Genomic DNA, 23,308 nt, shown 5'->3' on the forward strand with positions numbered 1-23,308 from the left:
AGAGGCAGCATGGGGAAGGGGAGTGCACGTAGTTGTTTTGGTTTACTGGTAAACCTAGGGGTATCAGTTAATCCAATGGTTGACTGGTTGATCTTGGAGGCTTGACCAGTCGATCACGAGGCTTTGGGCCTTCCCCCTCCGCCCCTTGTTGCCCTCCACCCCCAAGATGCAGGCCACCCTGATGCTACCTTCAGGGACCACGGAGGAAGCACGGGCTTCCCGCGAGGTTGGGGGGGGTGGGAGTGCACAGGTTGCTCTCCCCCCTACCTCAACAGCCGGCGCAGTACCTAAAACGCCAGTCAATTGCACGCTGGGGACTTTGCTCCCCTGCTGCCTTCCTGAGCACGGGGGAGGGCGGTAGGTATCCAAGACTGCGTCAGCTCCAGCTGCACAGGTAGAACCCGCTGCCATGGGGAGCGGAGGAGCAAGGCACGTGCTACCCAAGCGGTTGGGGCTGGCGCTGTCCAGGACTCCCTCTCTCCCTACACGGGAAAACAGAAGGGGGATAAAGTCCCCAGTGTGCCCGGCTCCAGCTGCTCAGGCGGCATGCATTGCCATAGGGAGTGGAGAAGCAAGGCGTGCACTACCCCAGCGGGTGGGGCTGGCGCAGTCTAGGACTTCTCCCCCCCCCCCAATTCAGGAACGCATCAGGCGTGCGACAAACCAGCGTTTCAGGTACCGCGCTGCTGTATGGGGAATGGGGGAGCAGCCCACACACTTCCTGGGCCTTGGCGTGCAGCTGCAGGACCCCCAAGTATCAGTCTGTCCGCCCCCTAACCAAACCCCCAAAAATACCCTGTCGCAACACACTGGCACTCTGTCCCTTGCCCCAGCACCCATTGGCACCCTGCACCAGAACCATGTCCCAGCACCCACAAGCACAGTTGGGGCCACATTAGTAAAGTTTGAGGGATTTGGAGGGGTTGTGTTTTTGTATCTCACTTGCATGGCTCCAACTGACTTTTCTGTGGGCCAGTGACCCATGACTAAAAACAGGTTAGCCGCCCTTCTCATAAATAAAGACGATGCTGAAACCTTGTGTGTCTGACATACTATTTTATTTAAAAATTAAGCCTGGCCAACAAGCCCCCAATTGGGGCCAAGTCCTCATCTGGCCACAGCATCGTAACACTCCTGTATCCCCCACCCTGACTCCAAATTTGAGCCTCTCATATACTGGAATCCCTTATCCTGAGCCTCTCATCCCCAAATGCCTGCACCCCCACATCCTCAATCTTCTGCCACAACACTCTTGCACCATACCCACACTGCAAATCTGTGTCCTGAGCTCCTCACACCCCCAACCTAAACTCTTGCACCCTCACATCCACTAAGCCTGTGGCTTGCTCAGCACCCCAACCCTCCACCTGAGCTCAGCACTCCCCAGCCTGGAGCCCCCTCCCTGACCCAGCATCATCTTCTCCACATCCTCCTGCATCCAAATTCCCTCCCAGAGCTTGCACCTCTCACTCTTTCCTACACCTAAATCGCTCATTCACACCCCAGAGCCTACACCTCCTGTCTCAACCCAGTGAGGGTACGGTTAGACTGCAGGAGTTTTACCGCCAAACGCGCTCTTTTGGCAGCCCCTGTATGCCTTGTTCCACAAGGCTTCCAAAAAAAGGGGGGGGGGGGGATTTTCCAACATTTGGGACAGTCTAGATGGGCCAAATGTCGGAAAAATTTCTTTTTTTTCCCCACTGCCGAAAAAAAGCAGCAGGGTAGCCATACCCTGAGAGTGTATAAGGGCCAGGGATAGCAAGTGATGGAGAGAAGGGGAACTGAGAGGGCGGGGCCTCAAGGAAGGGATGGGGTAGATCTTGGCTTGTCCTGACATTTAAAAAGTGGTCTTGGGTATAAAAAGGTTGGAGACCACTGAGTTAATCATTTAAACATCATACACTAACATCCCTAGTAGGAATAGGGGATTACAATGAACTGTTTTGCAACATATACCATACCAAATGTCGCCACCCAATCCCTAAGATTCAGAGATAGTACTGTCCTTTTTCCATAATCTTCAGTACACAGACGCAACATTTTGTATTACAGCATAATTAACATGTGGTCAAATATCAAACACACAAAAGTAGATTTATGGCTGCTGTGGGATCTCAAATAAGTGTCATGACTTCTTGCAATTAAATCCTCAACTTCATTGCATTTTGTATAGACCTACCATTTTACACAAATGTAAAATAAATGGATGGGGACAATCAGAAATGCAGCAGGATATTTTCAGATGACAATTACAGCCTGACTTACAAATACAAGATGTGTACATTTCAGAGATTTATTTCCTTGACGGTCTCTCAAGTGCTATTAAGGCCCAATACGTATTCATTTATGAAGGTTTTACAAGATCACATCTACAGCTAAATAGATGTACGATTCTGGTTTTATTGCTACTGTATTTGAACCCCTCCCACAAGTGAGAGATAATATAAACAGGAAACAAATTCTGTCTTCCTGATAATTGACTAGGAGAGACATTTTCACAATCACTAATAGCAGTCATTTCTTTCACGGAGAAACAGTCAGCTTAGAAATACCATCTATTCTCAGCAATTAATGCAAAAAATAGTCAGATAAGCTCTGTCCTATTTCATCTGTTTCCAAGAATCTAACTGTTGCTGGTTTATATTGTAATTTATGACCCCCATAATTTATCTAAAAGATTCTATTTGAGTTTGTTAAAAGTCCCATGGCCCCTCCTGGAACAGAAAACAACTAACATTCTAATAACCACAAGAAGCTTTCTGGAGCTATGGAAATAAGGTATTCTGCATGTTTCATATGCTGTTTTAGAAGTGCCCAGATCTTAAATTTCTTCAAACATGTTAGAAGTAGTAAACCTTATTAAGGACTGTGTATGTACTAAAGATGTGAAAGTGTAACCATTTACATGGTTAACTGTTGAGCCTGAGCTCATGCATGATTACTCACAGCCCCTCTTCTCCCTCTGTATCAGACGCAGCAGCCAGGAGGGGTGCAAGAGGAGGAGACAGGTGAGAGCTGGCATGTGAGAAAAGCTGTTTCTCAATGACCCGGCAGGGGACCGGTACTCGTTCTAGAGATCTCCCTAACAACTTCAGATAGGAGCAAGCTAGTCCCTTGTGACTAAGCACTTGCTTAGATTATATTAACTACTTATATGGCTCCATTACTGTAGTATCAGATCACTCACTAACGTATTTTTAGACTAGAAGAAAAGTACCACTATTTCAATTTTTCAGATGGAGAACTGAAGCATGGAGAGACAAAGCAATTTGCCCAAGATCATACAGAATGTCTGTGGCAGAGCAGAGAATCAACATACGTCTCTTGAGTCTCAAGTGAGCCCCTTCAGGATGGAATACCCTTTTTTCTGTTAAACTAACATGGAATCTCACCCTAACACTGAATTTTTTACTGTGATTAATTGAATGTTTTACTGTGATTAATTCAAATTCTCACCTTTCAGCAGAAAATATCTTACATCATCTGTTACAGTGCCCTATTTTCTCAATGGCACAAATATATCAAAAGGAACCCAAGCTGACAGCTTCATTTACCATGCTATGTACCCCAGAGCAAACAAATCACTTACAAAGTTGACAGAAATTGTCCCTTTACGCTGCCTCATCTGCATGCCAAATGCTTCTGACTTGGTACCTTTGCGTCTTCGAGACACTTCATCTTGAAGTAAAATACAGTTGCATACATTTCATTAGTATAGCATAAACAAAAATCCAACGTACAAAGATCATGTAGCAAGTACCCAGCCTGGTGGGGTAGGAGCTGCATACTCTGAACCTCCTCATTCTCCTGTGATAGGAGGGTGTGGGAGATACAGCTAGCTCTGGAAAAAGGCTAAGGAAGGAAAGGACTGCATCACACCATATCCCCTGCTGTGACAGTGAACAAGTTGGGTGTAGTGAAGCTCAGAGTATTGGTGTCTGGCCTGGGGGCATGGAAATGTAGGTGTCCAGGCCCTGGAACCCTAATCAAGCCCACGCTAGCACCTCCCAACTGCAACTGTGTAGTTGTAGGGTTTTCTTTAACTCTTTACTCCTGAGGAAATCTCTCACTGTATGTCAACAATAGAGACAACTTGTTGACAGATATTTTGCAATATGTTACCAAAGTAACTGAAGCTGGAGCAATATGGTGTTATTTTCACAAATAAAATATGCAAAACTTTACAACAATGTACACATTTTTGGTTTTAGGTCACCTAATTCTGCCAGGAGTAAAATGCCAGTTGTACCAAACTGTATACAATTGGGAAAGGGTAAACCCTCCTTTGCTCATTACCACAGAAGATCCGGTTAAGTCATGAAACAAAATGGGTTGCCCATATAATTTGTGAGCTTATCATTGGTGTTAACATTTATCAACCATTTTTTCAAGTCCAGCAATTCTCAAGTTGTACAGCACATTTCCTAAATAAAGCAATATGATTCTGTAGCAAATTAAGGGTCCCAGCCAACATGGTTAGCCACCACAAGTTCTCTCAAGCTCCCCATGAATTAAACCCCAAAACTTTTTCTCGTCACAATGTCTCAGTTTTACCTCTTTGCATTTGTCTTCAGAGAGAGCAGGGAGGTTATTCAAAAGACTGTTGCAGAATCTAAATTCAGGCTATGGTATTTACTTCCCCTAGACACAGGATAAGCCAGAAGCTTATTTACCTTCTTTATCCTTCGCTCCCAATGCAAGTCCCACCATCTTGGGTCCAGCTCCGAAGATCTGCAGCTTCTTCAGCTCAGCATTTCTACTCATCTCTCCTGCCTCTGCCTAAAAACAAGACCACATCAGCACAACACAATCAGCATTTAATTCTAGGTCTCCAGTACTCACTGCACACTTGCCTGTCTCCTCTCGTTGCTCCATTCACACTCAACATCCACTTTACTTACCCTTCAGAAGATGGAAGGCCTGAATTTTTTTTTTTATTTCCAAACCAAGTATCCAGATTCACTGCATTTCCTTTCAGACTGGAACTTTTCTTCCAGTTCTCCAAACCAACGTCTCCACCTATGCTCCCTCTAATCTTTCCATCCATGTGCAGAATAAATGTGTGCATCAAGATATGTGTGTATGTGCACCACCAGTAGAAACCAAAATCTAGCTGTAAGCACTCTGCTAATCAGCTGAACGGCATTTGAATGTCTCCTGATCAATTGCACAAGCATACATCTTACAAGGAACACTGATCTCCATGGTTAGCATTAACCAGTTTTGTTACACAGACCAACCTATACAGCAAGTGATCATGGAGAACTAGAGTTTGACATCTAGCAAAAACAATCACCAATGCAACACATTCCTAGTTATTATTGATCAGGAAAAATGTAATAATATATTTATTAATATGTTGCACCCTTCATCTGCTCCCTTATGTGGGTGGATGGATATATCCACAAACTATTAATGAGGTTCACAGTTCATAAATCTTGAAACCTTGGCTGGGATTGGATTTTCAAATGCAATGACCATTACGATTCCCTATAGCCCTACTTGCACGTGGTGCTCTTCAAATCACGTGAATTAAGCAATGGAAAACTCTTATTATCCAGACCATCCCCCTGAAAGGGCAGGGTTGATTTCTTCTAATGTTTTGTTCCTTCCTGTCCATTTGTTCACAGTCCTCCATAACTCTGAGCCTCTCTTTTCTACTGCCATAGAGCTTAAGAGTCCTAGTCACGAACCAGGACTTCACTGTAACTAAGTACTATATGCTTCTCCAGCCTTGTTTTACTCTATCACTAGATTTACCAGGCGTTGCTTGGGTACTTAATCTTTATTTTTCTTCCTTTAAATAATTGTTACAGGGTGAGGGGTTCAGTATGAAGGCTGCCGGTCTGGGGAGAGACTATTATTCCAGCCCCCTCTCACCACAGCAGCTTGGGGCCAGGCTAGAGCCATCTCCAACAAGCTCCTGCAGTTCCAGCAGGCAGCCAAGGGAGAAGTGCATGTCCCCTGGCTGCAGGTTAGGCTGGGTGGGGACCATGGAAGGACCACCTGTCCCCTGGCAACAGCAGCTCTGGGATAGTGCTGGTTAGCATGCCACAACTGGGGGGGGTCCCCTTTTCTTGCCCCAATATAGAGCAGATGCTGGGGGGAGGGGGAGTGAGGCACCCCTTCCCACGGCCCCAGCACAGGGCTACCACAGCTAGAGGAGGCAGCACAGCCCTCACTGACCCAGAACAGAACTGCTGCAGCAGCCATGCTGGGGCCAGCAAGCAGAGGTGGCACTCTATGCATCTTCCCTGAACCCGCCCTTAGGCACTTTTCAACATTTGCTCACTTATGAGGACTATACTTCACTTGGAGATTGTCTCTTTTCTGTTTGGTTTTTGTGGGAAACAATCACTGCAGTTCCAGTAGGCAAGGCCAAGGGAAAGTGCATATCCACCAGTTCAAGCAAATCCAGGTTCGTCTGCCCACTACGCTCCCCAGACAAAGTGAGGTAGGCAGGAAACTGTACTTTTCCCTGGCTCCCTAATGAAAGCAAACAGACAACAATGTCCCTATACAAACTGGGGGAGAGAGGGAAGGCTGTAACCTTCAGTCCCCTCCGCCCCCCCCCCCCCCACATTCACCTTAAAGGTACCTGGGAGGTGGGAGGCTCAGGGCTGGGGCAGTCCCTTTCACCTGCCTGGCGATTCTGTCTCTTTTTTGTATGGTTTTATGAGAAGCAATCCCATTCGGGGCACATCCTGTTTTCCTGGCATAACCAAACCCTTATATTGCTTCAAGTTATGATAAGAGGAAGCTGTATACCAAATTTGGTGGTCATAGCTCTTACAGTTTAGGAGGAGATCTTGAACAAAAACTGATAGACACAGACTCTCTCAAATATATACTAGATTGGCTGCACACCACTAAATATTTTGTCCATTTACTTCTCACAAGCTCTCTCGCTTTGTCAACAACCTTTGTCCTTCCTAAGCTGATCCACCAGGCAGCTACCTTTTCTTCATTCAAGTCCCTCCTAAAGACCTGTTGCTCCTACAAAGCCTTCCAGCATTTTTAATCCATCACACTGCTCACAAATGTTCACTCAGAAACTGAATTATCTTATTGTTGTTACCCTGCCCTACCTTCTCCTGCTCTCCATTACAAACTTACATCTGAGTTAAGTTTGTTAGCTCTTTTGGGGCATCAATTTGGTCTGTCTGTACTGCAAAGCACCTATCTCAACTTTTGGTGACACGCAAAAAACCTTTTCTGGTAAGCAATACTCAAAACTAAATGAAGATTCCATGTGCAATGACAATAATACTATAAGCAGAATATCATTTCCAAGCATTCATTCAAATTTGTTTGTTTTTGTTGGCTGCCAAAATAGACTGAAAAGCAATTTGCTAATCAGAGATATTTTTAGCACTACTGCTGTCCAGATAGTTTCCTCCAACTGTATTTTGTGTTTGGGCTTGTTTTCTCACCCAGTATGACACTTACAGGGAGATGTAATACCCCCCCCCCTTTTTTTTTTTTTTAAGATTTCTCGGTTTACCTCTTTACGTTTATAGAAATTGTTTAGCAACTGATGGACATTGGACAGTGCTGTAACTGATCATGACATCTACAAGAATATACATCACCCAAAACACAGCAATAAAATATTTTAGGTTATTTTAGTATACAGGTACCCCACTCAGACAAATGTGATTTTTCAAGTTGGCGTCCCTCTAATCTTATGGGAATGTTGTTCTCCCACTAGTACACGTGATTAACGAAAACAGATAAAATGAAATTTATGAGAGATCCCACTGGTATCAGAGGACTTCCTTCCCTCAAACAATGCAACTTTCTAATTAAATCTTCAATATTTCTTTACAGACTTTCTGGCAATTTTTAGTCCATTGGATTGTTGTCATCCCAATCCTTGCTTTCACTTGAAAAATTAAATTGAATATCAATCTTTTCTAATATCCAGATTTTGAATACATCAAGTGCTCTTCATAACATTGCTTTTTGATAGTTATGAAATTAAATCAATTTTACTAATTTTAATGTAAACATGTTTTAAAATTCTTATCCTAATTCCATTACAATTCTAACACAATTTTTAAAAGTAATTATAAGTTTAACTATAACCACTATTTCCTCGTATAAAAAGAGAACACTACATCTATCAAAAGAACAAGTTGTGTGTTCAGAAGACAATATATAACAAAAAAAACTAAAATGCCTACAGAATAGACAGACTTAATTATGAATACCATATCTCACAGAGGTAGCTCTGTTAGCCTGTACCTGTAAAACAAAGATTCCTGTTGCATTTTAAAGATTAACAGATTTATTTGGGCATACGCTTTTGTGAGTAAAAGCCATTTTGTCAGATGCAACTTATGCTAGGGATCTTACATTTAGATTAATCGAATAGTCAATCCCATTGACTATTCAATTAGTCAGTCTATAAGAGAACCTCTGCCTTTAACTATAACAAGAGCTCTATTGGGCTCTCGCTACAGTTCAAAAGCAGAAGCCCCACAGTTGAAATGTCCAAGAGCCCCAGATCTGTACATTTCAAAAACAGAATCATGGCAGAAGCAGTGCAAGCAGAGACTACTTCAGTCCCCACTCACACCATTTCCTGCTGTGCCTCTAGCTTCCCTGCCCCCCGGCAGAGACAGTGCTTTGGGGGGAGTGGGGTGGAAACCAGCTTTTAAGCCAGCTCCCCCCAGCACCAGTTCCTCCGACAGGCAGCAAGGGGGAAGTAACTAGTTGCATCATTAGTCAACTAGCTGATAAGCTTATGCTTATTGAGTAGTCGACTAGTTGCTTACATCCCTAACTTACACCCAAATAAATCTGCTCGCTTTATGAATGTCAACGAGTAGTTGATTAGACGATTAACTGATTAACCCCCTAAGTCTAGGTTTATCTGGTCGACTACTTGCATTACCCTTCCCTCCCCACTGCCTTTGTATCAGAGGATCAGGAGCCGGTGATTCCCAGACAGCAGTCCCTGTCCATGGGGGCGGGAGGGGAATCTAAGCCACCCATGAACAGAGGCTGCACCAGTCTCTGTCTGCAGGAACCTCAGGCACCCCACGAATAGGGGATACTGGCAGGGCAGCCTCCCACATGCCCTCCCAGCAGCCTCTGTCCACTGGGAGCTTGGAACCCTGAGGGCAGGGGCTAATGCCACCCCATGTTGCTGCCTCTATCAGAGGCAGCAATGCGAGGCAGCAGGCAGCCATTCCATGGGGGGAGATGGTTTGTCAGCTGGCTCCCCTCACCGACAGGCTCCTACCTGCCATCCCACACTGCTGCCTTGGATACAGAGGCAGCAGTGCAGAGTGACAGGGGGCTCCCCAGGAGGGGGGCCAGAGCATACTGCCTGCCAGCCCCGCCATGAGGGATTATAGAATAGTCAACTAACTACTAGGAATTCATGCAGTTAGATGACTATTCTATTACCAACTATTTAACATCCCAAGTTAGCCTTTAAGGTGCCACAGAACTAGGGATGTTAAATTTCTATTAGTTAACTAATCAATTGTAATTCCATCCACTAGTAGATGGGGGGGCACTCGCTATCCCGCTGCACCTCTCCCTTTAAAATGTGGGCACTTCTTGTATATTTAAAAACGAGAGGAGCGGCAATTGGAACCCGTGTGAGCAGGACTCTCTCAATCCCTGCTCATGCCCTTTTACAACTGCCCTCTACCTCTCCTGTCTCCCACCAAGACAGTGCTGGGGGAATCAGCTTTTAAGCCAGCTCTCCCCAGCAGCAGCTCTTGCTTCTCCTCCCTGCTCCCTCTCCCTGATCAAGGCAGCAAGCAGGGGAAGCAACTGGTCAGGTTCCTACTCAACTACCCGAAAAGCAAGTCGCTTACACCCCTCCACATGACTCCTTATTATGAATACCCAAAACATTCAATACTATTAAAACCCAGCTTCATTTAGTGGCACTTAAATTTGCCTCAAGATACATCCCAACTAAAAAACTGTGAAAGCACAGAATTAAATGTTTAAGACAGGAAAAAAGTCTTATGCAGCATAAAATGCTCTAATTTTCCATAAAGTTTTCACTTTCATCTCCAATATACAGGCAGTCCCCGAGTTACACGGATCCGACTTATGACGGATCCGCAGTTACGAACGGGGCCGTCTCCCTGGTCTCCAGCAGACCAGGGAGAGGAAGCCAAGCGGCAGAGCACGCGGGCAGCGGACAGCCCAGACGCATCTGGGCTGTCCGCGTGTTGCGCGGCTTTGCTCCCCGTCCCCCTGGTCTGCAGACCAGGGAGAGGGAGCAAAGCCGCAGAGCCCGAGGGCAGCAGGACAGCCACTGCGCGTCTGGGCTGTCCCGCTGCCCCCGTGCTCTGCGGCTTTGCTCCGGACGCCTGTGGTACAGCAGCTGGGGCGCTGCCGGTTGGTCCCATAGCGCCGCTCTGGGCGCTACTGGACCAACCCGGCAGCACCCCAGCTGCTCTGCCCCAGGCGTCCTGATTCAGCCACTGCTAAAACTGACCAGCGGCGGACTACAGGAAGCCCCTGCCCCGGGCTTCCTGGAATCAGCCGCTGATCAGTTTCAGCAGCAGCTGACTTGGGGATGCCTGGGGTTCTTAAGTTGAATCTGTGTGTAAGTCAGAACTGGCGTCCAGATTCAGCCACTGTTGAAACTCATCAGTTTCAGCAGCGGCTGAATCTGGACGCCAGTTCCGACTTACATACAGATTCAACTTAAGAACAAACCTACAGTCCCTATCTTGTACGTAACCCGGGGACTGCCTGTATACCAAAAAGCCATACATATCACAACTTGCAATTTGCACTCTAACAAAACAAATTAACCTCAGACACTTGTACTCTGTGGCTCTTGATACAAGTGTTTATAAAGTTATTCTGCCCTAACATTGTGATTTAATATGGGCACAACTTTATTAATCCTAACAAGGGTTTGTGACTGAGCATGCAATGAAATAAGACTTGTCATCACCATTTTTTCCTCTACTATTTGAACAGATTTCTCTAGTTACTCTATCTTCCCACAATAGCTAATCTGAAAATGAAGGACTTTTTCCTCTATATCAGAAAACACTAACAGGATCCAATGGGTTTAAGTATCTCATCCTTTAAAGAGATATCCTATTTTACAAAAAATCACTTCCACGTGATAATTTTAACCTTCTATTATTAGAAGTAATACCTAAGATTATAATTGAAAATGAATTTTTTATTGCTTTTAGTTAAATTGTTTCCTTGTAGAGTTTGCACTGCAATTCTCACTCACTGATACACAAAAGTGTTTTCAAAACAGTAAAACATGATTGCCAAATGACAAAAATTGGTAAGGGAACAAAGAACAGATGTTGCCTGCAACTCAACTTTTCTAAAAACTTACCTAGATTAAAAGTTGGTGTCATTTTAATACCATCACCTTTTTAAAAAGATTGAAGCTTCTCTTTCCTTCCAGTACAATGATTTTTTATGAATACGTTTTCAACAGTTGAGTAAACTCAGTCAAATCCTTTAACAGCCCAGGATGCATCCTAATGGCTTATGTTTTTACTCCATAATTCCAGTATTTCCAATCTGCATTTTTTTTGTTTGCTTTTTACACAAGATTTCTTTAAAACTGTGTTGAATTACGTAGTAAAAGGAAAATGTGTAAGTGCCATTTTTCAGTTGTTAGTTCACTTCTCATCTAATAAACGATCTACTTTCAATTTACCATTTCTTCCATCCCACCTCAAAATCTGCGAAGTCATCCTTATTTTTTGTGTTAATTTTTTTTCCTTCCATTCCATCCCTTGCACACCTTTCAAGTTATTGCTTTCCTTCCCTACCATTCCCATTTACAATACAGGCAGTCCCCGAGTTACGCGGATCCGACTTATGTCAGATCCGCAGTTACGAACGGGGCTTTTCTCGCCCCGGAGGACGCAAGCGGCAGGACGCCCAGATGCGCTGCAGTCCCGCCGCCCGCATCCTCCGGGGCAAGAAAAGCTGCTCCGCGTCTCCCTGGTCTGCTGGGGGGGGGGGGGGGGAAAGAGGCGCAGCTAGTGCGCCCCCCCCCCCCCCGCCCACCAGGCTTTTCTCCCCGACGACGCCTACGGTGGAGCAGCTGGGGCGCTGCCAAGTTGGTCCCACAGCGCCGCTCCTTGGCGCTACTGGACCAACCCGGCAGCACCCCTGCTGCTCTGCCCCAGGCGTCCCCAAGTCAGCCACTGCTGAAACTGACCAGCGGCTGACTACAGGAAGCCCGAGGCAGAGTTGCTCTGCCCCGGGCTTCCTGGAATCAGCCGTTGATCAGTTTCAACGGCGGCTGAATTTGGACGCCAGTTCCGACTTACACACAAATTCAACTTAAGAACAAACCTACAGTCTCTATCTTGTACGTAACCCAGGGACTGCCTGTAGTTTTATTTTGGGATAAGGGAAAAAAGAATACAACAGGTTAAAACAGATATTTGAAAAATTTCAAAAAAAAAAAGTCTTCCTCTTCTTGTTCCTTCAGTTACTTTTTTCAGAGGGTTTGTAGTTAGTTATGGTTTAATTACGATCTCAGAAGTTTCCCAGCCTTCCTTTACAACAGACAATTTTAATAATTTCTTCTCACACATCTATCACACTTAAAATCTGGCTTTCCTGAAATCTAGTATCCTGGTTTCACAGAATGCAGCAGTACAATTCCTTACCCACATTTAATTCAAGTAACTTTCAGATGATAGTTCAAAACTGTTACTATTCTCATTCTTAGCTAATTGATCCGTAAGTAATAGGTCCACAATGCTTTCTCTGCTTTTTTAGACTGTAATATTATCTCCCACTTGTAAAATCTTTTTGGACACAGAAATCACCAGTAACTGTTACATGCAGCAGACAACTGGCAACATACTCTACATCTGAAGAAGTGGGTTGTGTCCAAGAAAGCTCATGATATCGCCTGCATTTTTGGGTAGCTTCTAAGGTGCTGCAGAACTAGTAATTATTTTTTAAGTTTTTTCAGTTACAGACTAACACAACTACTTCTCACACTCTACAAAGGTCATCTACATCTGACGGAGAATACAGGAACATGTTTATCTGATGGATATTCTCATGTAAGGCATATTGAGCATGTGGGTTCTGAAGGCTCTCCAGCTGGTTTATGATACAAGTCAAAGTGTTCAATTTCATCTACCAGGGCTAGGTGGTTTTAATTCCTATCGTAGACACTGCTCTTCTCCATAGTCACTAGGGATGTAAATATCCATTTCAAAAGTTAGCCAGTTAAATGATCCAATTATAATCCTATAAATGGTTAACCATGCCATTGGAGTCGAGCCAGCTCACTGCAGGCTGACAGCTCCTCCAGCCCAGACCTTCACCAGCAAGCAGGGGCGGGATGGGGTGGATGCTGTGGCCAGCAAGGATCCCATCAGGGAGGCAGAGAAGAAGGGCTGCTTCAGCTGGCCAAGGGAGGCTAAACCCACCACCTGTCCCTCCAGTTAAATGATTACCAGGTAAGCGTTCCGGTAAGGCTAATGCTTACCAGGTAACCAAATAACCTATTTCATCCCAAATAAGTACCTGCCCTGGAAATGTGGAACATTTTACAAACAGTCTATACTTGCTCTCTGGCTATTTGGGGGTGGGATGTTATTTGAGAGTGTTCATCAGAATAATGGACAGGTCTCTGCTTTGAATTCAGTTTTCCAATAGTCCAACAAGTTTATCATGATTATTCTGAATGTATCCTAAAAATATTAGGGCTTTTACGGGTTAAGTGAAGTGAGCCGAGTTTCTCAGGAGTAGGAAAATTAATTTCTGTTATTTCTTGTGTTAAGTGCTAAAGTAAAAGAAAGTGTGCTTAGATTTTTTTTTTTACGAGTCATTTTGTATAAATTAACAATAAAGAGCTTTGCAGGCTATGTGTGTAAAGAAGAAAACTCACCAACCAATGCAATGCAGCAGCTGTTCTGCGCCAGGAACACTACGAACAGTTTTTAGAAAGGAGAGTGAGGAATACCATTGTTTTACTGAAACTACTGAGAGCAGTCTTGCAAAAAGAGCGATGAGATCTTAATGATGTAGTGTCTCATATCTCATCTGAAAAAGACACAATAGCATAGTGCCCCCTAGATAGTGGCTCAATACCAACTCAAAAGAATTCCACATACTTAGCAACAGGCAGCAGTTCCTGTAGCATGCTGGATTTTTTCTTGAATGGGTACCTCCGGTTCACGTACTGACCACACCCAACACAACATAGTTTGAAACATCTCACATGATCATAGTGAGGGACTACCAAGGTGACGCTTTTGTATATGGTTATGCTATACAAATAAATGTAGTAAGTCTGCCATAAAGCGAGATCAGATGAAAGGTAATCCTGTCTAAATGAACCATAACCTAAGAGAAACAGAACACGCTATTTACTAAAACAGAAAGATTCAGCAGAAGTGCAGAGAAATGGAGAAGCATGAGTGGCATGAGATGTGCGCTGCGTGTTTCTGATCGCATTAGTATAGAAATTTCAGTGTGCTTAAAGTACGTCCAGAATGGCATGGCACAAACAGTAAAAAAAGATTAAATTAAAACCCAGCTTTCACCAATGTCCCACTGACTGGCCAGCAAGAAGCCACTAAAACGTGCCACAAAAACCCAGTCCAAATATTTTCAGAGATTCTTTTTATAACAAGCATGTTATTTTATCAGGAATAGAGAAGGCCTGCTTAAACAAAACTGCAGGAAAAGAAATTAAGAGAAGGAAAATCAGGCCAAGACTGCAAGATCTTTTTTGACGTGTTGGCATGTAAAATGATGCTGTTTCAGGTTTGAAGGGAAACTTACTGGCCGTCTTTACGCAATTTTGATATTTCCTATTTCAAATGTTGCTGTAGCAATAGCAGCCTTTAACACACACAAAAGAGACTGCTTATATCCAGGAGAAAAGCTGTGGAACTAGAGCAGATTCCTCAGTCATTACTCTGCATTTTCCCTCCCTACTGCAAGCTCTTGACAAAAAAAACCTGTCAGTCAATTACGTGATTAGTCCCATTTCTACATTTTCCCACTGACTGTAAATCTTTTGTCTGCACACAAGCTAACATCTATTTTAACTAAAGTATAGGTCTCAAACACACTGTCTATGGGCCATCAAAGCATTTTCACAAGCCAGCCCAAGAGTCCTTGAGGGCTGGGGGGAGCGGGACAGGGTCAGCACTAGCCACCCATGCCCTGCTCCCGCCCAGTCCTCTGCCACCCATTACATCTCCTCCACAATCCCCCTTCTCCAAAGGATACGGCCTCAGTAATTATCAGGATGGCCTGGCGCAACAGCAGGGGTTGGACCCTCCACACTCACTGCGGAAAGCAGAGTGAACTCAACTTGCTCTGCTTCACTGAGTGCAGGGGACCCGACCCCTCCTACTACCCCATGACAGGTACCTATGGCTGCGTCCCTCAAGGAGGTGGGAGGGGGAAGGGCAGAAAGTGGCAAGGCTTAGGGGACTACAACATATACACACCCCAAACCATAGGAACTCCAAGGCAGGATTTGTGAAAATGCCCGAGCCATAGATGACCAATAGGCTGTGATTGAGACTCCTGAACTAAAGGCATGTCTAAAAATCAAGATGTAGTTAAATAGAAGCATGTTGACACTTATACTATTTTACAACTAGCTTATATCCATTTAGCTTGCATTGGTGCATTCCCTGATGCAAGCCAACATAATAGAAGCCAGATGAAAAAAGTTTAATTATATCTGCTTATAAAAGCAAAGCTTATTCAATATCTGTGAATAGATCAAGGCTAAAAGACACACGTCTCTGAAGTTAAAAAAAGGACTCCAACTTCATGGCACATTTGAGTGGGCTCCCATGGCCAGACAAAGGCTGTTGCAGTCTGAGTGCTATTGCAATCGTGCAAAGAATAAATGCACTCTGTCTGTAGTGGCCAAATAATGTGGGTACCTGGGATTTGATGCGTCTGGTTCTCTTCAGCACAACGTTCATTCTTGTGCCCTGCTTTGTGGAAGCCTGGGCATCAGAGCCGAGGTCCTCTGCCTCCACTTTTTCCTTAATGTCCAAGTTTGACTTTTGGATGCCCTAAAGGATCAGAGCACAGAAGGATACCAGGTTGGTTGATCAGGGGATCAGACTCCCTATGGTCTGTGAATCATCCTGTTTGTTGAGAAATAGGGCTATCAGTGAAGTCATACTGCAATACACATGCCATTTGGACCAGAAACAAATCACTGCATGCAGCCTGAAATAAGAAGATTCAATCTCGACAGATGCCTAACAAAGAATAATAAAGACACCTTGCCAAACAGGTACATCACTCTTTGCCCTGTTTCCCGTTCCCAACAAAAAACTCGTCTCACACCTATAAAGGAAACCTAAAAGTACAATCAGTACTCCAGATCACAATGCAACTTCTAATTCTATTCTTCCAAATCTGAACAGGTACAGGTTTGATGAAAGCAACTGCTATTTTCAAGAGCACAAAATCACATGTGATATAGTTTAGTGTACGGCAAGAAACTGATGCAGTTTGGGTCCCATCTTTCTATCATGGAAGGGAACAAGTCTCTCACCATAAGGCTAACCCCAGACTGGAAGAGTTCATAGGGGTACAGTATCCTTTCATAGTGTGACTTCAGCAGTGATCCAGTGCCTTTTCCTGGCAAGTAGCCTAGTCGACTAGCCACTTTGGACCATTTCTTCTCTTTAGTGACCACCTCAAAGCCTCCTTTGCTGGCGACAATCTGAAACAAAACAAAAAAATTTAAGAAAAGTTCTTTAAGAAAGTGTGAATTCTTCTAAACACAGTGTATGAACCAGACATGACTAGACAGACCAAACCTTCAAAGGTTCTAGGAAGCTCAAAGGCCCATCATTACAATATGGGTATTTTTCTTGCCAGGGCAGTACTTTAACAAATGCATATCAATCTCAGCAACTGCTGCATTTATTAGAACCCCATTTTTCAGAAATTAATAAAAAGTATATACCATACCACAAAAAGTGAGGGAGCAGATTCAACTAACAACTCAAACTAACAAACCCAAGACAGCATGAATTGTTGAAGCTCAAGACTCCAGAATTACAAATTTCTCGGAGAATCCTGGACAAAAAACAGAAACTAAGCACAGATTTCACCTTTCACCCTAGCTCAGGACTGCCACAGCAACAGTATTTCAATTTCTGTTGGCTACATAGGACTAATTTATTTCACCTGAAAAACAGTCCATTTGTCTTCACATGCAAGTCACTGTGGCACAGGAGATGTTTCTTCTCAACACTGGCAATATTTTCACCCTCACTTCCCTCTTATAAGGGTTGCTGACGAGCAGTTTAAAACAAAAGTAGACCAACTCTGGTTTCACTGAAATTTTGTAAAGATACTAAACATTTCTACACATCTTTAGTTTGGTGGCAAACTTTTTCCTCCTCAAAGAACCCAAGTTACATGCCCAGTGCTAAAGCGATTGATGGAAACCCAGACACAAAAGTATTATTACTGCAGTGGAACTAAAAATGAAAACCTTACCAATGTAGCTTCTAAACTGATTCAAGTGCAAAAACAACAGCCTAAGTGAAAACTAATTTAGATTTTTAATTAGTCAGTTTTTATAATCGTTAACAGAAGTAAAACTTAAAACCACACTTTCCTCTATTAATTTGGTTTTTTTCCCACATAAGGTATTCTCCAGTTCAGTTTTTAAAAAGTGAGAGAACCCATTATGTAAAATTACATTTACACTTTTAGCTTAGAATAGCCAAGCTTTATGGAGTGCCCATAACCAGTGTATGCAGCTGACACTATCAGATAAGCAACATAGTGAAAGCAACCAAAGTTTATACTTGCTCATTTTGAACAATGACCAATTACCTAGATACCAACAAAGGAAATTACCTGGACATAAACAACAACCTTTGCACCTTTGCAATCAATTAGGGGAATAAGTTTCCATTAAACAAAGCAAGAAATTTGTGCCTTCAACTATTTAGAAGAACTGAAGTATTTAAGTCTCTCAGAACCAAGAAATCTGTTCTAGCTCATGCCAGTGTTCCAAATGTGTCATTCCCATTGGCACTATGTACAGATTAATGTATTATTCCCTAACAAACCCTGACAGACATAGAAATAAACCTTCACTGCTTTCCAAAGACAGCTAAGAAAACAAACACATAGCCTTATGGGCAATGACAAACAAATTCTTCTGAAGTACAATCTTTTAAAGCCATGTACCTTACACAAGGGTGACAGAACTAGGGAAGCAGCAGTCCCCAGCTTGAAGTGGTTGCAATCATATACAGGGTTTACATTTGTGTTCAGGCTTTCAATAACCCCTCTCTACAAACTGTTTCAATTCCACTGATCCTACTGCTCAACTTACAAGCTTACAGTCAAGTGAGAAACAAACATTTTGATCAGCAAGTGAAAACTGACAATGATATAGCAGTGTTAATACCACCACACATTTGTAGGGCTAGACTATACTAAAAAAAAGGTAGTGGAAAAACACTTCTTGTGTAGATGCAGTTTATATTAGCAAAAGACTGCTTTTAGCAGCTAGATTGGAAAAAGGCACTCTTACTCAAAATATTTGTAACCTGGAAGATTTGAAGTATCCCACATAGTGACTTATACCAGCATAGTTATAAGTTCTTCTTCCTACTCGAGGCTGGCACTTATAAGCCAGCACATACTGACCCCTATAAATAATTACTTCAGACTAGCTATTCTGATACATTTCCAAGTATAGACAGGCCCCATAGTCTTGCAAAGAGCTCTACACTCCTACAGCTCAACCCTACAATGTGCAGAGAGCAGCAAAGAAGAACTGGCCAATAAAAACACTGATTAATTCTGCAGGTCTTTCATACTGCATACTGAGCAACCAACACAGAGGTAATTGTTGTATGTACTTATAATTGCCTGCCATCTCCTTAAAATATTTGTAATCAAGAGGATTATAAGTATCTCCTTGTTTTCATGGTATATCCAGTTCACAGCCTGCATGAAACTGCTACTATCACCCAGGGTCGTCCTGTGCTTCCCATATCCTAAAGAATGTTACTCACCTTGCTCAGAGAATACAGATCCAAGATTTTTCTCTCCACCACAGGAATTTTTAAAGTGGAACCTTGAAGTTCCCAAAATTTTGCTAACTGATCCAAGAAGTCCAGTTTCACTCTGGTCATTGCCTATAATCACAACAAGAATACCCAAGAGTTTGAACCTAGTCAGATATGAAAGAAATACCTAAAATCTAAGCAAAAAGGCATCAAAGGGCAACTGTATTTACATGTTCATGATGTAACTACAAATGAGACAGTTTACTATTCATTTTCTCTATACAACAACTGGAGGCAGAAATGTGAGCAACAGGGAAAAACCATCCAACTTTTAAACTTTACCCACTAGCTCATGGGTTCCCAAACTGGGAGGGGTGAAGAAATTCCAGGGGGGGCATGAGGCGACCCAGCACCCTCCCTCCCCCGCAATCAAGTTTTGCTGCCCTGGAAAGTTTCCCCCCCCCCCCCTATTTTTTTTTGCTCAACAAGTTTTGCTGCTATGGGGGGAGGAGGGGAGGGAGGCATGAGGGTTTCTCAAAAATCGGGCGTGATGCCGAAAAATCGGGCGTGATGCCGAAATGTATGGGAACTGAGAGTATCCCAAATCCAAAAGGCTCAAAATTATGAGGGAGGTCCTTTTCTTCCTAGATATGGCCCAACAACATGTTAGGCAGAGCAATGTCTATCTTCCCCAGATTCACATGTCACTCTGGGGCTTAAGCATCCAGAAATCTAAAGTGAGGTTGCAGTGCACATATGCAGAAACACAGGTAACAAAGGAACTTTTACTGCAAAAACGTAGACACCAACCAGGTTTAGGCACCAATGATGTCTGGCAGGAGCCAAGCAGGGATTCTGTAAAACCCTATGCGCCCTAACTCTGATTCTTAGGTGACTAAAGTGGCAATAAGGGATCTATGTCCTTTTGTGAATCTAGGTCATGATGTTATCAGAATAGCACACAGATTTAAAAACTAGTGTGAGTGAAGAAGAGAAATATCTTTGGAAAAATCTTAACAGAAAAGGAATTGTACTCATTTTTAAAAAAGGCTCCAATTAAATTTTAAAACTAAAAATTAACCTGACTGGGTCTATAAAACGAAGTATTAGTGCCAGAGGTTTATTGTTTGTTTTAAAGACTTAGAGATATTATCCAGGTGGTTAAATATCAGGCAACTTGGGAATTAACAGCCATAAATACCTTACAGAAAGACAGCAAGGGAATTGAGGGCTAAACACTGGCTAATCTTACTAGATAAAATGGTCCTTGGCATTCATTTTAAATATTTCCAGTTGAGAATAAAAACCTTTTTGTGGTTATTTTGAATAATAAAATAAAAGCCAGACTTCTCAAAGTCTTGGAGAGTTATTTTATCCAAACTCTGCTAGTGCCAATTATAAGCTCTCATGTGGTTTGTGGGATATTAAAGTCTACCAATCCAGAAACTAGTCAAGATGCAAAACTCAAGAGACATATTGCTTTGTGTGAATACAGAATTATATCAAAGGTCCAAAAGCTCACCTCCAGTTCATTCAAGCGCTGGACCCGTGGGGTGAAACGAAAGTTTTGTACTTCACATGCAAATGGAGGCTGCCAGTCCTAGAGAGAGAGAGACAGAGATGTTACTGCTTCAAAAATATAAGGAATACCCCATAACCTCCTCTCACAAACGTAAAAGAGGCTCCCTAGAATTTCAACAGTCCAAATCAGCTGATTACAGAAAGAACAAATCAAAGATTTTTTTCTTGTTAAGTATTCTAACCTGAGAATTTTCCATTTCAGAAAAGCATGGAAATTTCATAATTAATGAGCTTCTCCCCAATACTTGTGTTAGGAGTAAGGAAAAACTATTAAGATGCCTCAATAGAGAGCCCATGAAAGTAAAAATATCATAGCTTAAAATATTTAGATTGATATTACCCTTACATTAAGTTAGAGCATAAGAGAGGTTTGCATGGAGAGAACCATATGGCAAAATTACCATATTGTAGTGCTTTTATAAAAGGCCTGTAAAGCCCCAGATATTTCAAAATCTAACTAATAAATTTATTAATTTCAAATAAACCACAGCACTTGAGGCAAGGTTGCTGGCACATATGGACATGAAGGGAGCAAGACATGTACTAGAGATAAGAATACAAGCATAAGAAATGTAACCCTCAGAAATGGGGTCTTAGAGCATCTCAAGCCAAAATGTAAAACTGGCACACAAACACACTATGCAACCCAATTTTGTTACTCAAATTAGTTGTTAACTTCAAGGGAGCAAGATAAGTCTTCTAGTACTTTTTAAAAAAGATTTAAGAAGTTACACAGCCTATCTAAAATAAAATGATGATAAACTGACACTAAAATTGTTCATTATTTTTATTGCAGTAGCACTTAAAAGCCCCAATCAGAACTGTAAAATATTTACAATTTCAAATAAACAAGAGGAATAATGAATAAGTTACAGTAAAGTGTTTCATCTAATTGATGCTGCGGATTTTAAACAACCAGACCAACTTGCAACGTAACCTGCTAATCAATCATACAAAGGCAAAACCAAGAGTTCAGTTGCAAAGAAATCCCAAGCTGTTTTTTCTGGCCAGAATCTTGAATGGTTTCTTCAGCCTTTTGGATTCCACAATCAAGCAAAAGTAATCTGCTTATTTTAGAAAAGGTAACTTCTTGGAGGTCAAGCTTTCACCATATTACAAAGCCAACTAAGCAGATTCCAGCAACTCGCAGAACAGAAGGAAAAAAGCCTGAGGAACACAAAATGTAAGCAACAGTTTCTACAACCTTCACTGCCACACCTTCGTGGGTTCTCCTCTCCTTTCTCAACCACTTCAATCTTTCATATTCACTATTTCTATTTTAAAGTTGATTTATTCTTGTCTGCACCTAAAAATTGTGTTTTAATTTGAAGTTGTTTGAAGTACATTCTACTGAGAAACTGCTGTATTTACCAGAAGCCTCTAGACTGCAGGACAAATTGTCATAAAATAATGCTGCAGGCAGAGTCTGGCTATTCTAACCTAATTTCGAGCCTTTTTTTTAAAAAAAACACACAAATACCAATTTTCCTGTTGCAAACAGATCATTGACAATTCTTATAATACTCAGAAAATTATATTTAAGTAGAGTGGTATCAGAATGGAAAATCCTTCTTCCCCAAAAAGAACGAACTAGTTTTCATATGAACCATGTTTGCAAATTTAAGATCCAAACGAACAGTATGTTACAAAGTAACAGATCAGCAACCGAGCACATTTATTCACCAGTATTAATGCAGCCATAGATTTTTAGGTTCAAGATAAACATACAAACTGCGTGTCCCTGACAAAGACACCATGGTTTACTGATCTGCTACCCGAAAAGGGCGACATAACCGGAAGGGCTTTAAACCTCAGCCATGGTTTTTTTTTTTTCGGGGCGGAGAGGAAGGAGAACAGTTTTGCATCGTTATCAAACGCTCTTACTTCATGTGCTCTTTACACCCGACACAGCGGCGAAAGAAGCTCCCAAATATCCCCTGTGGCGCTGTCAGGCACCCAGATGTCGGATTAAGCCACGGCCGCGTCCGTGGCATCTCCCGGCCTCACGAAGCCGAGCTCCGAGAGCCGCCTCCAGAGGCTGAGCGAAGTCCCGGCCTGCAGGAAGGGCCCCTCACACCCACTAGGGAGAAAGCTCCTAGGAAACGGCACCCCGGGGTCACCTCAAGCCCCTTCTCCTGGGCGTGACCTGCCCCTCCCCCGTGCGGTACCTTGGGGGGTCGGATCTTGCAGATGCCGGTTTTCTCGGCCAGGCCGCGGATGCGGCCGATGAAGCCGAGCGGGTCGCTGAACTCCTCCCAGCTGGGCTCGAACACGGGGCACTCGGGCGGGGGCACGAACTCCGCCGCGTAGCGCGACCCGCCGCCACCGCCGCCCCCCGACATGGCGGCGCTCGGGGCCGGGGTGGGCACCGGCTCCGCAGGAACAGCCGGGCCCGGGGGGGGGGGGTTCGGGCTCCTTCGCCTCCGCTCCCCGGGGGGCGGGTCACAGGCGGGGGCTGGGGCGCATCCTACGGGCCCCGCTGCCGCCGGCTGGGCCGGGCTCTCAAGCGCCGCCGCGGCGGCTCCTCCCGTTTGTTTGTGTCTCCCCGTCGGGTTTTGTTGTGTGTGTGTGTTTTTTTTCCTCCTCCCTGAGTCTGACTCGGCCGGAAGTTACGTGTACGTAGAAAAGCCCTCTAGCGGAAGCGAAGAGCACAGTGCGCCTCCGCCTCCGCCCCGGAAAAGAGTCCCTGACCCTATCAGGTGGCTCGGAAA

The 23,308-nt window shown here is 43.5% G+C and overlaps 1 protein-coding gene across 4 annotated transcripts in view; it reads right to left on the minus strand.

Annotated features, from left to right (window-relative positions):
* Positions 1–23,076, minus strand: part of KDM5A (lysine demethylase 5A) — a 77,128-nt gene extending 54,052 nt beyond the window's left edge. Inside the window, exons 1-7 of one of the 4 annotated variants that reach the window (XM_075940870.2) lie at positions 22,766–23,075; positions 20,539–20,616; positions 19,023–19,145; positions 16,529–16,699; positions 15,903–16,037; positions 4,674–4,779; positions 3,590–3,678 (exon numbers count right to left, since the gene is read on the minus strand). In XM_075940870.2, coding sequence (XP_075796985.1) covers positions 3,590–3,678; positions 4,674–4,779; positions 15,903–16,037; positions 16,529–16,699; positions 19,023–19,145; positions 20,539–20,616; positions 22,766–22,939 — 876 coding nt within the window. In that variant the 5' untranslated portion in view covers positions 22,940–23,075. Of the gene's footprint in view, positions 1–3,589; positions 3,679–4,673; positions 4,780–15,902; positions 16,038–16,528; positions 16,700–19,022; positions 19,146–20,538; positions 20,617–22,481; positions 22,730–22,765 lie in introns of those variants that run through there. The other 3 variants (XM_075940885.2, XM_075940892.2, XM_075940874.2) reach the window with 3 other exon arrangements.
* Between the last annotated feature and the right edge of the window lie 232 nt (positions 23,077–23,308).

Source organism: Pelodiscus sinensis, chromosome 1 (genome assembly GCF_052426305.1).
Source record: "Pelodiscus sinensis isolate ZL-2025 chromosome 1, ASM5242630v1, whole genome shotgun sequence".
In the NCBI taxonomy this organism is placed as follows: Eukaryota; Metazoa; Chordata; order Testudines; family Trionychidae; genus Pelodiscus; species Pelodiscus sinensis.